Here is a 15,066-nt window from a genome sequence, read left to right as displayed (position 1 = left end):
TGTGCCTGCAACTTGGCCATCAGGAAAAATAGATCACAATTCTGATCTTTCTGGGAAAAAAATAACAGGTAGAAGGTAGAGCCAATCAGCAAGCTGTCAAAGTAAATATATATCACTTCACACTTAGTATTAGTATTATATATCACTTCACACTTTAAAGTTAGTATTTTATAATATTGCATCAGAACCTTTTAGCTGGGTTTAGAGAGGTGACCTCTTCTCCAACATAATTCCATGAGAAGAACAAGTACAGTAAATAGTGAATCAACAGTCAGTCAGTCATAAAGCACGGTGGCTCAGTGGTTAGCACTATCTGCATGGAGTTTGCAGGTTCTCTGTGTGGGTTTCCTCCTACATTCTAAAACATGCAGTTAGGTTAATTAGCTTTCCCCAAAATTGATCTTATGACTGTATTAATGTAATATGATTATGGTAGGGACATTAGATTGTGGGCCCCTTTGAGGAAAAGCTGGTGACATGACTATGGACTTTGTACAGCGCTGCGTAATATGTTGGCGCTATATAAATACTGTGTAATAATAATAATAAAAGCAAGACATTTTTTAGCACTGGCTGCTGCTGTAAGCTCTGTTGGCCTGCAGGTGGCGCTGTGCAGCATAATGACACTCCCCCTCCTTGTTTCCTCTGTACACATCCTTGGTTGGCAGGAAGCAGGAAGATTGTTAGTTGCTGAGCTGTTGCTGTACAAGGTTTGTGTTCCCATTATTATTATTATTATTTATATTATTACTGTGTGTGTAGAGACATGAACGGGCAGACGTCGTGCTTTGCTGCTATTATGCTTTAGACCATCCAAATATCATGAGTGTGACAATGCAGGGGGTCCACCCCATCGCCATGTAACAAAGCCTTGCTGAATATTATTAATAATATTATTAATATTAATAATAAACAGGATTTATATAGTGCCAGCATATTATGCAGTGCTGTACATTAAATAGGGGTTGCAAATGACAGACAGATACAGACAGTGACACAGGAGGAGAGGACCCTGACCCGAAGAGCTTACAATCTAGGGGCAGCACGGTGGCTCAGGGGTTAGCACTCCGGCCTTTGCAGCGCTAGGTCCCAGGTTCAATCCCCAGCCAGGACATTATCTGCATGCAGGTTCTCCCCGTGTCTGCGTGGGTTTCCTCCCAAATCCCAAAAAACATGCAGTTAGGTTAACTGGCTTCTCCCTAACAATTGACCTTAGACTATAATAATCACATATGACTATGGTAGGGACATTAGATTGTGAGCTCCTTTGAGGGACAGTTAGTGACACGACTATGGACTTTGTACAGCGCTGCGTAATATGATGGCGCTATATAAATACTGTATAATAATAATAATAGGGGATTCCTGGGATGTCAGGGGGTTGTCAGCTCATCACACAATCCCTCTGTACAGGCTCCTTTATATATCCCAACACTCATATAGTACAAGAGTCTGATAGCATGGTTTAGGCAGGGACATAGTACAAGGATTATAAACACTGTAAGCTGCAGATACATTTGGATCTTAAGGATCAACAGTCGCCAACCAGTGGTCCGCAAGAAAATTTTGGTGGTCCACGGCTCTGGCCGGTGCACCCTCAAGCGGGGTCAGAAGAAGGATAACGCCGGCGGGGCGCACTGGACAGAGCCATGGACCATGTCCCCCGTACTGATCCCAGGCTCAGGGAAATGAGCGGGTTGTGTTTCTGGCTCAGACCTGCGATGGGAGAGATGGCCGATCTGGCATCTTGATGGCACTAAAGGGGACGCTTCCTCCCTTTTGAGTGACACCTGACTCCCCGCGCATGCGCAGTCCAGAGCCGGTAAAATTAGTGGTCCACTGGTCCGAAAAGGTTGGGGACCACTGTTATAGATCATACTTGTATCAGTTTAAAACAATTTTTTTACAATATGTTACACTAATGTATCAACTAACAATGTTCCTCACAATTCTGTTCATTTCAAATCCATTGATGGTGTGTGGAGCATTTTATTAACCCTTAAATGACCACATTCAGTTTTTGCTGTATTAACTTAAAGTTAGACAGATTAAGTTGTTTTTGTATTGATTGTTTCTTATATCTATTGAGCAGAATAGGATTGGATAGGAAATTATATCAGAAAATCAACTTTGCAAAAAAATACCCAAAGACATGGAAGGAGATCTAAAAACAGCATTTTTCCTTGCATGGGATTGGATGGCTGAAGTCAGCAGAGTTTCATCTGATTTACTAAGTGATATATCTCTTGCAAGGGGGTAATTCACTATGAACACCCTAAATCATTTTAGTAATTCAAACCCTGTATGTGTATCACTGCGTTAACTTGATAATAAAGTGGAAATAAAGGTAAAAATTAAAAGATCCGGCAGTTCTTTTTTTACAGTAGGGACAGGCTATGTGCCCTCTCTGATAAAATAAACATACCTGTCTGATTGCATTTTTTAATTTTGTTCAGTTGTGGGTGCCACCATATTCTTCTATTTTTTCAGGGTTGCCAATCTTCAGCCATCTTGTTTGGCCAGGTTGGGATGATGAAAGTTTATTCAGTCGCAGCACTTCCAAGGCATGCTGGGTCACTGGGCACGTTCCAGACAGTCTCATGCTCTCTTCTGAAATGCAAAGTCCTGTCCCTGTAACATTGTTAATAAAAATGTTAATACATATTGATTCTCTGATCTGGAGGAATAGGTTTGTGAAATTTCATCTGAAACCAAAATTTACAAAAATGTTGCCCCCACCCCACAATGCTCAATGGTCTCTGTAGCAGAAAGGACCACTGAGCTCTGGAGCAGATACAGGGGAGCAACACCCCCAGAATTATTAGTTTCCTTACAGTGGATTTCTCTTGATCAGAAAATCATTCAAAAAGGAATAATAAGTATTTCCATTTATTTCCCCACAGAGGCTTTTTTTTTGCATTTAGAAAAGCTACTTATAGCATCGCTTTAACCATAACAGACAAGCTGTGTTACGGAAATAAAAAAAGTAGCTGAGAGATAAAAGGATAATTGTAGTTGCATGATTTTCTTTGAATGGACCTAAAGGTGAAACCATACTGTAAAGACCAACAATGACTTTTTAGTATGGGCAGCACAGTGGCTCAGTGGTTATCACTCTGACTTTTGCCACGCTTGGTCCCAAGTTGAAATCTTGGCCAGGACACTATCTGCATGGAGTTTGTATGTTCTCCCTGTGTTTGTGTGAGTTTCCTCTGGGTACTCCGGTTTCTTTCCATATTCCAAAAAAACATGCAGTTAGGTTAATTGTCTTTCCTCTAAAAAATATCAACCTCAGACTGTATAAAAGACATATGACTATGGTAGGGACATTTTATTGTGAGCCCCTCTGAGGGACAGCTAGTGACATGACTATGGACTTTGTACAGTGCTGCGTAATATGATGATGCTTTATAAATACTGTGTAATAATAATAGAATAGGGTAGATGATGAGAGTTGATCTTTGTATAGTTTGTAAATACCTAAAACATGCCGATATAATCTGCTCACTGCTGTGGTTAAGGAATGTACAGTATTGGCCAGGCTCAGAACTCTGTAAAATGTTGTGGAAGGATTTTTACTACTTTGCAAAGTATATTTTCTCCACAGAAGTACCTAACGTTTTATTGATCTGTGCTTGTGTCTATGTAGATTTCCAGCCATGGGGAAGAGCTGTAAGGTGGTGTTATGCGGGCAGCAATCAGTAGGTAAAACGTCAATTCTGGAACAGCTGTTGTATGGAAACCATGTGGTGGGTAAGTTGTCTGAAACATTGAACATATGTATTATACTTGTAAAGCTTTGGCTTGATCTTCTAATATTTTGCCTGCCTTAATTTTCTCTTTTTTGACTCAATATGCTAAAAAATTAAGTAGCAGTTTTCCTTTTTGTTGACATTCTTATTTAAGACATAGTGACGTGGACACAAGGTCCCTGTTTTTGTCTTTGCAATTCAAGCAGATTGTGGCTGATAAATAAATATTTTATATTAGAATGACACTGATGCCTAACTAACATATTAAATTAACTGTAACTCTGATCAACATGTCTCTAATCAGTAGAAATAGTCCCTGTAAATCTGCTGGGAACTTGACATGGTGGAATACGGAGGAACCAGTGAATACAGCAAATATGACATTCAATAAGGCACTCCTGAAAGTGTTGGTTTCCCAGTGGACTTAGGGAGACCGTTTCTTTTTATCAGTGGTTAGCGGCCCAATCAGTAGGAGACGTAAGTATTCAATTCCTTTTTTACAGGTAAGAGCCAAAAGTATATAATTGCAGAACTTGCTAACAAGGAAAACATAAAACATTGTCCTTTTTGCACATAGAACTCTTAGCCATCTGTTCCAAACAGCCATTTGTTTACAGAGCTCTATAGCTTAAGATTTGATTTACAAAGAAACTCCTCCTATCTATGACTTAAACAGCACATCCAATCTGTAAGTGGGTGTTGTTTTCTTTCTTTGATTTGTGTTTGCAATGTAAGTCCACCATGGGCCAGGAAAATCCAATTGACAGAAAATGAGTGTTTACTTTGCTTTGTGTCCTTCTTGGTCAGTGCCACACTAAATACAAACACTAGCATTAGATGCTCCCAACCCCTGATATCACATTAGGCACACATCACATCAGTAGGCTTGGGTCACCTATGTTTAAAGCTACGTACACACGTGCAATAATTGTCCATGGAAGTGAACGCTTAGCGACCGATCATTTGATAATCGTTAACAAAAAAAGTGCACAATGACAGGCCAACAACGCTAATGAATGAGGAATGTAGCTGGGAACGAAAGACTGTCCTGGTGGATCCTTTGGACGACAATCGTTCGCTATCTATTGTGTGTAAGATCGTGGATTGTTCTCCGGTACATGTCACTTCCCGCATCATTCAAACAATGGTATCGTGTGTGTGCATTACTGGTTGATTATATTTGAACTGTCGTATTGTTACAGCATGTACAGAATTGTGCACTATACGATCATTCAAAATAATCGTGAATAATCGTTGATCTGTCGTTAGTCGTTGTTTTCTAACAACAAATATTGCACGATTGTCCCTAGCCTTAAGACCCTTTCTAGACTGATCACATATGTCCTGTTGGTTGCCCGTAAAGCAGTGGCAAAAACCTGAAACTCAAAGTCTATTCTCTATAATGTTTTGAATGCTAAACCTAATTGCATAATGGGTCATGAAAAACTCATTGGTATGCTTAAGGCTCCCCTTACCATTTTTGACCAAACATTGGATCCTTAGATAGAACACCTAGCAACAAGATTTGCTTTGTTCTTGAGAATACCAGATCCCTTATCAACACATGTGTCCCTCCCCTTTCCTTCTTTGTACACTCTCCAATATTTGTATCACTCCACTTATGTACCAGTCAATGTCTCCACACCTTGTTCTTCCAGTTCAACAGACTATTCTCCAATGGGGGGGGGGGGGGTTCTCACTATTGTTTCTCTTTTCTTTTGTTCTTTTCCAGCTTGTTTTGCATTCTATACTGATTCTGTTATGGAATATATATTGTTGGTTTAAGTACTTTAAGACCAGCATCAATTTCAAGCCATTTCTGCATTTTGGCTCAGTTTTGAACTGTAAGCTCTCTACAGCTCATTGGTTTATGGGTGTTAAGGAATACTGCAACTTCTCCTGAATGTAAGTGTTCCTGGCTGCTATTGCAATGGGGTTCCCTTGATTGCTAAGAAACCAATATGTTGCCCAGCTTTTTATATTCTCCCAGTACAAATATTATTCTGTGAATGTTTTTATTTGTTGTACCTGTGTCTTTCCTGATTACTAGATGTATAAAAACTGCCATTGAAATGTGTTCCAGGATCAGACATGATGGAAACCCAAGAAGATATATACATTGGTTCCATTGAGACAGACCGTGGTGTGCGGGAGCAGGTTCGCTTTTATGACACACGAGGATTAAGGGATGGGACTGAGCTTCCAAAACATTGCTTCTGTGGGACCGATGGCTATGTCCTGGTGTACAGTGTGGACAATAAGGAGTCCTTTAAAAGAGTAGAGGTTCTGAAGAAAGAGATTGACAGAAGCAAGGATAAGAAGGAGGTATCTTATCTCTGATCAGTGATGATATTTTCTGAAAGGAAATGTTTTTATTAATTGCAGTCTGTATTAATATTGTTAATGCTGCATACACATTTATTATTGGATCCTTGTTGATTTACTGATCTGGAACAAGTCTGCAGATAAAGTCAGGAGAAGGTACCTGTATGCTTCTTTCAGGTCAGTGACTCAGAGTATCAAAGCCAAATATTCAGGATGACAGCAACTAACAGGTCCAGAAAGTCAGCCATGGCAGCATCCATATTTTATCTCATGGAAGGTTACTTTTAAGCAGTTAATAAAGTATTTATGTATATTAAAAAATAGGGTTTAGCTTTAGGAGGTTAGAAAGCATTCTTGTGTCACTTAATGACTCTCACTTTGCCAAGTACTCTGTTGACCCCACAATGGTCATCTTTGTTTGTAATAGTGTATTAGTAACTTGGAGCTTTGCCAAAGAAGGGAAGTCCATTTTCACACCAGCTCTAATTGGATCATATGACAGGCATCGGCTTCCCAATATTTTTTACAATATGACAGTGCTGGTGTTTGGTGAATGAAAGCTCGGTCACCCCACGCTATCACATGGGAAGGGAAGTCCTCAGCCCTGAGTAGCCACATAAAGCTTAAAGAAGGATAAATTATTTTATCCATGCAACATTAAAGGATAAGGGTACATTTGTAGTGTTATTATTGCTGTACCTATGCCTAATTATCTCCTGCATCTGTCACACCAAAACACAGCAGGCTGAACAAAAATCCCAGGAAACGTCTGAGTGTAAACTGCCCTGCTTTGGTAATATACTGACTGCAACCAGGGAACGTTCCTGAGAGAATTGTGACATCAGCAAGAGAGAAGGACAATCTTGAATTCTTCTTTTTTTCCTATTGGTTTTCTGAACACCCAAATAGGTTGTGGGCCTGCACCAACCCTTAGTCTAGGGGTGGATGAAAGTGTATGCACCTCTTTAGCTCCCTGCTCAGGTCTAGTCTGTGTATGGCAAAGGACAGGTAACCATATTTTAGGACTGATGTCAAGCACAAGGATACTATCCAAAGTGCCTACAACCCTGCATTAAAAGTTTTATATAATTTATTGTTGCGCACAGAAAAAAAAACAGCTATGTCAACAGATATCTCATTAACTTTAATTGAGTAGTACACATGGCAGTTCAGAGGCTTTGTTTGTCCTTCTTTGATTTACTCCACCCCTCTTTTGATATCGAATGGACTATTAAGTTTCTAACAAGTCCATTAAAAACAATGAAACCTTTATACAGGATACACTTAATAATACACTTAATAATGCATAACTGTTTATACTGATGTTTTGCTCTATCATGGCACAGCAATATAAGAATTGTTTTTTTTTTGCTATTGGTCTACTTCCAATTTGCAAAAATCATAATTATAAATACTGCATGTCACTTTGACTCTTTTCTTGTACAACATATTATTTTTATATTACCTGTAAAATTATGAATTATATTCTTTTCCATTTTTCTTAAGGTCACCATTGTGGTTTTGGGGAACAAGTGTGATCTACAGGACCAGAGAAGGGTGGACCATGATGCAGCTCAGCAGTGGGCCAAGAGCGAGAAGGTGAAATTGTGGGAAGTCTCCGTGAGCGAGCGGCGCACCCTCATAGAACCCTTTGTGTTCTTAGCTAGCAAAATGACTCAGCCCCAGAACAAATCTGCCTTCCCACTCAGCAGGAGGAACAAAGGCAGTGGCTCTTTGGACAGCTAGAGTAGTGTGCTTTCCACTAAGTGATGTTACACTGATCAGTGGGCATTATATCACTGCATGTAGCTCCCTTACACTTCCAGGCTTCTGCCCACAACCCACACAGCACCCACACAGGCAGCTGCTTCTACCTTAGTGTGACCTCTTCATGGTGCCTTTCCGTATCCAACTCTGCACATATTGATGTTGTTTATTGAGGGAGTGCATGCAACTTTTCAGTAATTTAGGAGGCTCTTGGTGTATACCCTAAAGCCCAATCTGTGCTCTGGAAGCTGACATTTTTTTAGGGCATTGCCATTTTTAATAGAAATCATTTTAAATATATTTTAACATTTATGTAAATAGAATGCTTGTTGATTAAAAAAAAAACTAATGTATTTAAAAGACAGTTGAAAAGTCATATTCAATCATCTGCTAATGACGCTACAGCTGTCTCTATGTGCAAATGCAGATTTCCCCAGCAGTGCTACCTGACAGTGAAATCTAGTATTGCAGCACAGCCGTAACAACTACCAAGCTGCATTGTGCCTGAATAATTATACAATATATAAGATGGACATAGTGAGATGGTACATTCTACCACAATGAAAGGTAGAAATGGAAACATTTTTTTTTAGCTTTTTCTTCTTTTAAAGCTGACAGATTTCGCAATTACTATATTTTATTATTCACAAGCAAATGTTACCTTTTCCATGTCAGTAATAGCCTTGGGGCCAATAATGCCTTGGGGTTCATCTTTTAACTCTATAGCTATAAGGCTTACTTTTTGACACTTTAATGCATTCTCAGGGGTTGGGAGAAAAAGCATTATGCCTGGCAGGTGACGGGGACACAGCTATTAGCTGACGTAAGGCCTCTTTCAGACATGACCTAAACCATGTGATTAGCCACCCCTGGACACCACTTTATATGACCCCAGGAGCAGTTAGAGTCAACTACAGTGTTTGACAAACTCTCCAATAGCAATACAGACAGCGATGTTTCTTTAGAAGAGTAAAGGCTTGTGTCAATTGGCTATTATTCACTTTATGTGGGTTTTCATACCCATACATATAGGAATTCAAATGCCATTTAAAGCTGGTCAGATGCAGGTCAAAGGATTGTCAACACAGACCCTAAAGGAGGGGTAGATCCCTTGTAATACTTTTATGTTTTTGACACTAGATGTAGATTTTATCCTACTTCTGTTTTGTGAAAGAATTGCTGGAAAAAAGGTATATCAAGTCTGGGACCCTGATTTATGAAAGTTCTCCAAGGCTGGAGAGAATACACTTTCATCAGTGAAGCTGGGTGATCCAGCAAACCTGGAATGGATCTGGTCCAGGATTGAAAACATTTGCTGGCAAATAGTAAATGATTTTTAAAAATCCATTCTGTGTTTTCTGGATCACCCAGCTTCGCTTCTGAACGTGTATTCTCTCCAGCCTTGGAGAGCTTTCATAAATCGGGGCCAAAGTGTCAGGCTCACACAAAGTGAAGCTAAATAACATAGAATTATTAAATCTGTCCCAGGTTGGCCTGGATATTTTTAATCAATTATGACTAATTATTTAGATGCTGCCATAAGCTTATTTATGAGCTCTGTCTCCAAACAGGACACCTTTCTTAGAGCTTGTATATGGAAGCTGCTATTCTCTTAATGAGTTTTGTCATTTTGCCTATTTATCAGGCCACCTAAGTGTATATTATATCATTTTATTACCTAATACAGCCATGTTTTCATCTATAGTGGGGACTGTATCTTTACTTTTGAGGCAAGCTATGAGTAAGTTGAGTATCTGTAAGACCTTCACTGTACCTTTTATATTGCAGTCACTGTATATAAGTTATGTTTCTAAATACAAACTAACCCAAATATTGTAGTAATCCCATTGTGTGCCCCATATATAAAAATCAATTCCAGAAGCTTCTCGCACATGATTTCTAACATTCCAATCTATAGAATATTCTAGAAAATATGATTCCTTTTACTAATTCCACATGTTACCCAGTATCTGTTATTTTTTTACTAGTCAGGCAGATATAAAGCAAATTGAGACTTCAACTTCTATCACAGACTTAGATCTGTCTAATATTTTCCCCAAACAAACAGGCTGCACAGACAATGAGGTGAGCCCAGGGTACATATCTCATGAGTGCCCTGTTAACTTTTTATTCCACCAACACAAAAATTCCACTATATATAGAAACTAAAAATTTTTTGTTAAACTTGAAGTTGCACATAGGTTTATCTTCCTTCCTGTCTCCCATGCCATACATTAGGCCAGAAGTCAGGAAAACCATTTTTTAATTTTTACAATGATATCCTAGGTTTTTAAATTGTATGTCTACAGATCTGATGTGTGGGCCACCAGTATAAAAAATAAATGCTTTTCCCAATCTGAACCTGGTACCGTTGATTAATGGAAGGGAATAACAAAGGTAAAGTGCTAGGGAGCATTTGTTTCCCTCCCAACACTTTTGTGCATATAATATACTGTGGTCATGGGTGGTGATTGTCCCCTATGCAGAGCAACATGCTCTGAAAGTTTCTTGTTAAATCTTTTGTATCTACTACAAATACAGTCACTGCAGTGGCCTAATTGTCCCTAAATATTTCAGTTTTGTGAGAAACTACAGCACTCCTTTGATGGTTGATTGTTCTGGCAGCCACTATTAGTTCACCTTGAAGAATGAATTTTCATATATTTGTTTTCGAATGAACATTTATGTACATGTTTTATATCTGCACATATGTTTCCCATGTTTATTTCATTGATGTATAAATGTTATCAGACTTCATAAAGCAGTCATTCCATACATTTGTTTTGTCTTTTTTTGGATTGATTATGATTATCCAATCCTGCTGCAATAAAAATACATTTGCTGAACATTCAAAACCTCTTCAACACAGAGAGAAAAAATGGTCCAAATCAGGTAACCAATGGGTATGAATGTGTTGTTCTTTATTGCTTGTTTTCCTTCTTTCCTTATAGCTGCCACACTCCTAGAATGAATGGACTAGGAACTTACAGGAAGAGGCAAAGAACAAAATGTAATAGTAATATGTGGATGAAACGGATGGCTTTTGCAGGTAGTTAAGGCAACCCAAGCAGAAAAAACATGCATTTCCCAGTATTACAGCTTGACCCTTCAATAGGTTTGGGACTTTCCTGGATAGGAAACCAGGCAGCGTAATAGGTACTCCTAAATCTGGTTTGCAAAATGGAAGGGGACATAATGAATGTAGCCCTTTTACATTCGTAGCCCAGACCCACACCTGCTCTTAAAGGTGCCAAGGTCTATGCTGTGGGGGTCTTTAGATGTTGAACCTATTTTGGAATAAAAAAAAGCCCCGTCAATAAAGGAGCCACTAGATATCCTTCACCGCCCTCTGGGGGATAAGTAAGGGGTACATAGCACCCCTTACCCATTCCCTAAAAAGGGTTAAAAAATGCCTGGAAATTAAGAAACCACATATTTTTTTTAATCATTTTTAATGAACGCTTTTCAGCTCTCCTCCAAGGATCTGTCTAGCATCAGGTGTCCACTGACAGGAGCTCTGCTGAGGGGTTCCTGTCATTAGTTCAGTGAATTTAGCTGGAGGGAATGTGTGAACAGCTGTCCTTGTCTTCTGTAAATGGCTGAACCAAAATCAAATAGTGATAGTGATGATGTCATCATCATTGCTTTGATTGGTTCAACCAATAAAGCATGTGGCCAGACAAAGACAGCTGTCCCAAGCAGGACCCAAAACCAGGTCTTGTTCCCATGTGACCAGATCTGTAAACCGTGACCTTTAAGCGTCCAAAATAACATGCGTCAACGTTGCCACCTCCTATCGGCTGTAAAAAAAAATGGGCCTATTCAGGTCCAATGTTAACTCAAAACCACTTGCAAAAACTGTAAGTCTGAAGATAGCCTTAATCTGACACACTTTTGAAACAACTTACAAAATTAGGGCTATGGATTTTTTTTTCTTTTAAAGACAATATTGTACAGGTCAACTGAGTTTACCACACAATATTAGTTAATTGAGATAGCAATAAAAGAATTTGACCCATAATCCATAAAAAAAGGACTTCAACAGTTAAAGCGGACCTGTCACCACATTTTTACTTTATATAAAAGGCTAAATAACTATAAAGTAAAAAATGTGTTCTTTTATGTTTTTAAAGAAAGGGAAACCCTTCCCTTTCTGTTTTTACTATCATGGTGGTAAAGACTTAAATCTCGGCCAGGACACTATCTGCATGGAGTTTGCAGGTTCTCCCCGTGTCTGTGTGGGTTTCCTCCCACATCCCAAAAACATGCAGTTAGGTTAATTGACTTCCCTTTAAAATTGACCTTAGACTTCATTAATGACATATGACTATAGTAGGGACATTAGATTGTGAGCTCCTTTGAGGGACAGTTAGTGACACGACTATTGGCTTTGTACAGTGCTGTGTAATATGATGGCGCTATATAAATACTGTGTAATAATATTGTACGATAAGATAAGTTCTATTTCATGTACTCTTCGTCTGAGGGATATTTATAATTTAACACTTTTATGATAAGTTTATCATCACCATGACATAAAAAAAACAAACCTTTCTAAAATAACACATGAGTCTTATTAGATTCAAGGGCAATAGGGCAATCTGAGTGCAAAATGGAAGGTTTGGTTTTAATTTTTTATCAGCATAAACAGGATTTATTGTTTGAGTTGTAATTCAACTTCAAAAATTATCTTACATCAAGGCAGTTTATTATACAAAAATATGTATCATGTAGGAAAATTAGCACAGATTTGTGAAGGGGCCCTCACTGTTCCCATGTACATCACATATACTAAGGGCACAGTGATAATTTAGTTTTGCGAGTGAACAGTCTAAACTTCTTTAGTAAACAAGTTTAATGTCTTTAAAAAAAGAAATAATGATTGCTTGGAATTTGCATCCTACCCAGTCAATTGTCTCTCCTTGTAGGTTTGGGGAATGCCTACAGACCTATCATTGTTCCCCAATCTGGGAGATCAATCTTTTATGTCTGTAAGTAGCTTTAGACATCTGGACATCCTACACCAGCTAGCAGATCCTGGGGGAAATAGTAATAGCAGCTTACTGGCAAACTGGAATTTGTAGGATGTTTATTGGATCAAAGGAATATGACTAGAGATAAGTGAGTAATAGGAAAGTTGCCTTGCTGGTATTTCTGCCACATGATGGCACAAGTGAAGGCAATTGTAGTCACATGACTACCTTCTGGTTTAAAGGGGAGACCCCCATTTGACTTTTTCTAACAAGCCTAATGGAAAAGTGAGAGGTTTGTTTGGTCCTCTGAGTAGACTGGCTTTCTCTATGTTCCAACTACCTCCTCAGCACCAGCAGACTGATATGGGGCACCAGTTAGTGTGCACAGAATCCTGAGGATAGACCACAGGGAGGAGGACAGGACGGGATGTGGAGGTCAGGTGGGAGGTGTACATATCATGTGGTCACAATCAAATCTAAAAAGAGACTCACAGACTCTCAACCTCCCTCCCAATCTCAGCATTACCCTATCCATAATACCTAATGCCCACCTTATCCTCATTCAAACTGATTGCTCCCCAACTACTGTAACCCCAACATTAACTACACCATGTCAGCACATACTGCACCTTTTACTGCCCACCTTACCTCCTCCTCCTACTACATTCATCCCTTACAGCGCATACTTTCCTTGTTGCCCCCAATTACAGGACATACATTCTTTACCACCTCTAATTATAGGGTATAAATCACTACATTTTATGTTCCCTATGATCACAGATTGTAAGCTCTTCGGGGCAGAGTCCGCTCCTCCTCCTGTGTCACTGTATCTGTCTGTCATTTGCAACCCCTATTTAATGTACAGTGCTGCGTAATATAGTGGTGCTATATAAATACTGTTTAAGGTTAAATACTATAAGGCTTCCCCTCAAAATTGACCTTAGACTGTATTAAAGTCATATGACTATGGTAGGGACATTAGATTGTGAGCTCCTTTGAGGGACAGTTAGTAACACGACTATCGACTTTGTACAGTGCTGTGTAATATGATGGCGCTATATAAATACTGTGTAATATTAATAATATGTCCCTGGATGTCCCCGCATTTCACTGCTTGCATGCATTGAACTAAAGACAGCAGCCTGTAGCTTTGCAACTACAAATTTAAGTTCATAGTGGAAGTATGAATGAATGCAGATAATTGCTGATAGGCATACAAATATTCTAGGGACCAGTCTGGTTGGTAGTTATCAAGGCTACAGGTAGGTCCTAGCATGGAAAGATTAGTGGAACACACACCTCTACTAGAACAAATGTGTGCTCACCATACTATCCTGCCAGTGACTAATGCCTGACTCTAATATATACATAGAATATGTTCAGGGATGACATTATAGCAATCCTGTATAGCACAACCAACAATGGAATGTAATTTACATCTTAAGTACCAGAATTGGATCTCTCCAGGAATGATAAGGAATGTTTTAAAATGGGTCTTTCTACTGGTTACATAGACACTGCTATACCCTTGCAGCTGTTTTATATATTCCTCTACTAAGATTTGGTGGCAAATGTCAGTGCGTACACTGCGGGGTAACTCGGTGACGTCAGCGGTGTGACCACTAGAATTAATTCTGTCCTTCCAGCTGTAGGATGGAGATAAAATGGACAGCTGGTCCGATGCGTCTGCTCATCCCTCCTTGAGGCAAAACTGACTCATGCTGATAAAATAGTAAAATCTGAGCAACAACTTGGCAATGCTGAGCCAAGACAACCAAGAGAAAGAGAGGAGAGGTTCCTTCATTCATTGTTACAAAGTTTCATCTCTGCATTCATTTAGACATCAAGGGCTGGATGTATCAAAGGACATTAGGTTGAGCAATGGCACCAATGTAATTACTGCTCAACACTGCATGCTAATTAGCCCTTAATTTATTAAAGATCTACTCAGGAAAATTCACGTGACACTAAATGATAATAATTATATGTATGTCTATATGCTGCATGAGAGAAGTCCATATTAACAGAATGTTGGAATTGCTGTCTGGTGTAATTGTCCTTTTGGTATCCTGTACTGTTTTAGGGGTTTTTTTGGATCAGGTTCACTTTTGTATTTAATGAGTTAGCAAATAGATAAGTTGCATGGAAATTTCTACCTCCTGATTTTCTGCACCACCTCCAAGCACACATAAAGAACATAGCTCATACAATGTTCTTTGGGCATTAGAACCACCGATTTCTAGCTTTTA

General features: G+C 39.1%; 1 protein-coding gene across 1 annotated transcript; it reads left to right on the top strand.

Moving 5' to 3' along the window:
• The first annotated feature begins 620 nt into the window (after positions 1-620).
• On the top strand, positions 621-10,619 carry NKIRAS2 (NFKB inhibitor interacting Ras like 2). Its single transcript, XM_072404044.1, has 4 exons — positions 621-710; positions 3,650-3,753; positions 5,836-6,077; positions 7,584-10,619. Exons 2-4 carry the CDS (start codon positions 3,660-3,662, stop codon positions 7,821-7,823), a joined length of 576 nt encoding a protein of 191 aa, XP_072260145.1. The 5' UTR covers positions 621-710; positions 3,650-3,659; the 3' UTR covers positions 7,824-10,619.
• Positions 10,620-15,066: the final 4,447 nt, after the last annotated feature.

The sequence above is a fragment of the Pyxicephalus adspersus genome, chromosome 3 (genome assembly GCF_032062135.1).
Source record: "Pyxicephalus adspersus chromosome 3, UCB_Pads_2.0, whole genome shotgun sequence".
Lineage (NCBI taxonomy): Eukaryota > Metazoa > Chordata > Amphibia > Anura > Pyxicephalidae > Pyxicephalus > Pyxicephalus adspersus.
The sequence above is the reverse complement of the archived record's forward strand: the minus strand, read 5'-3'. Positions and strand labels throughout refer to the sequence as shown.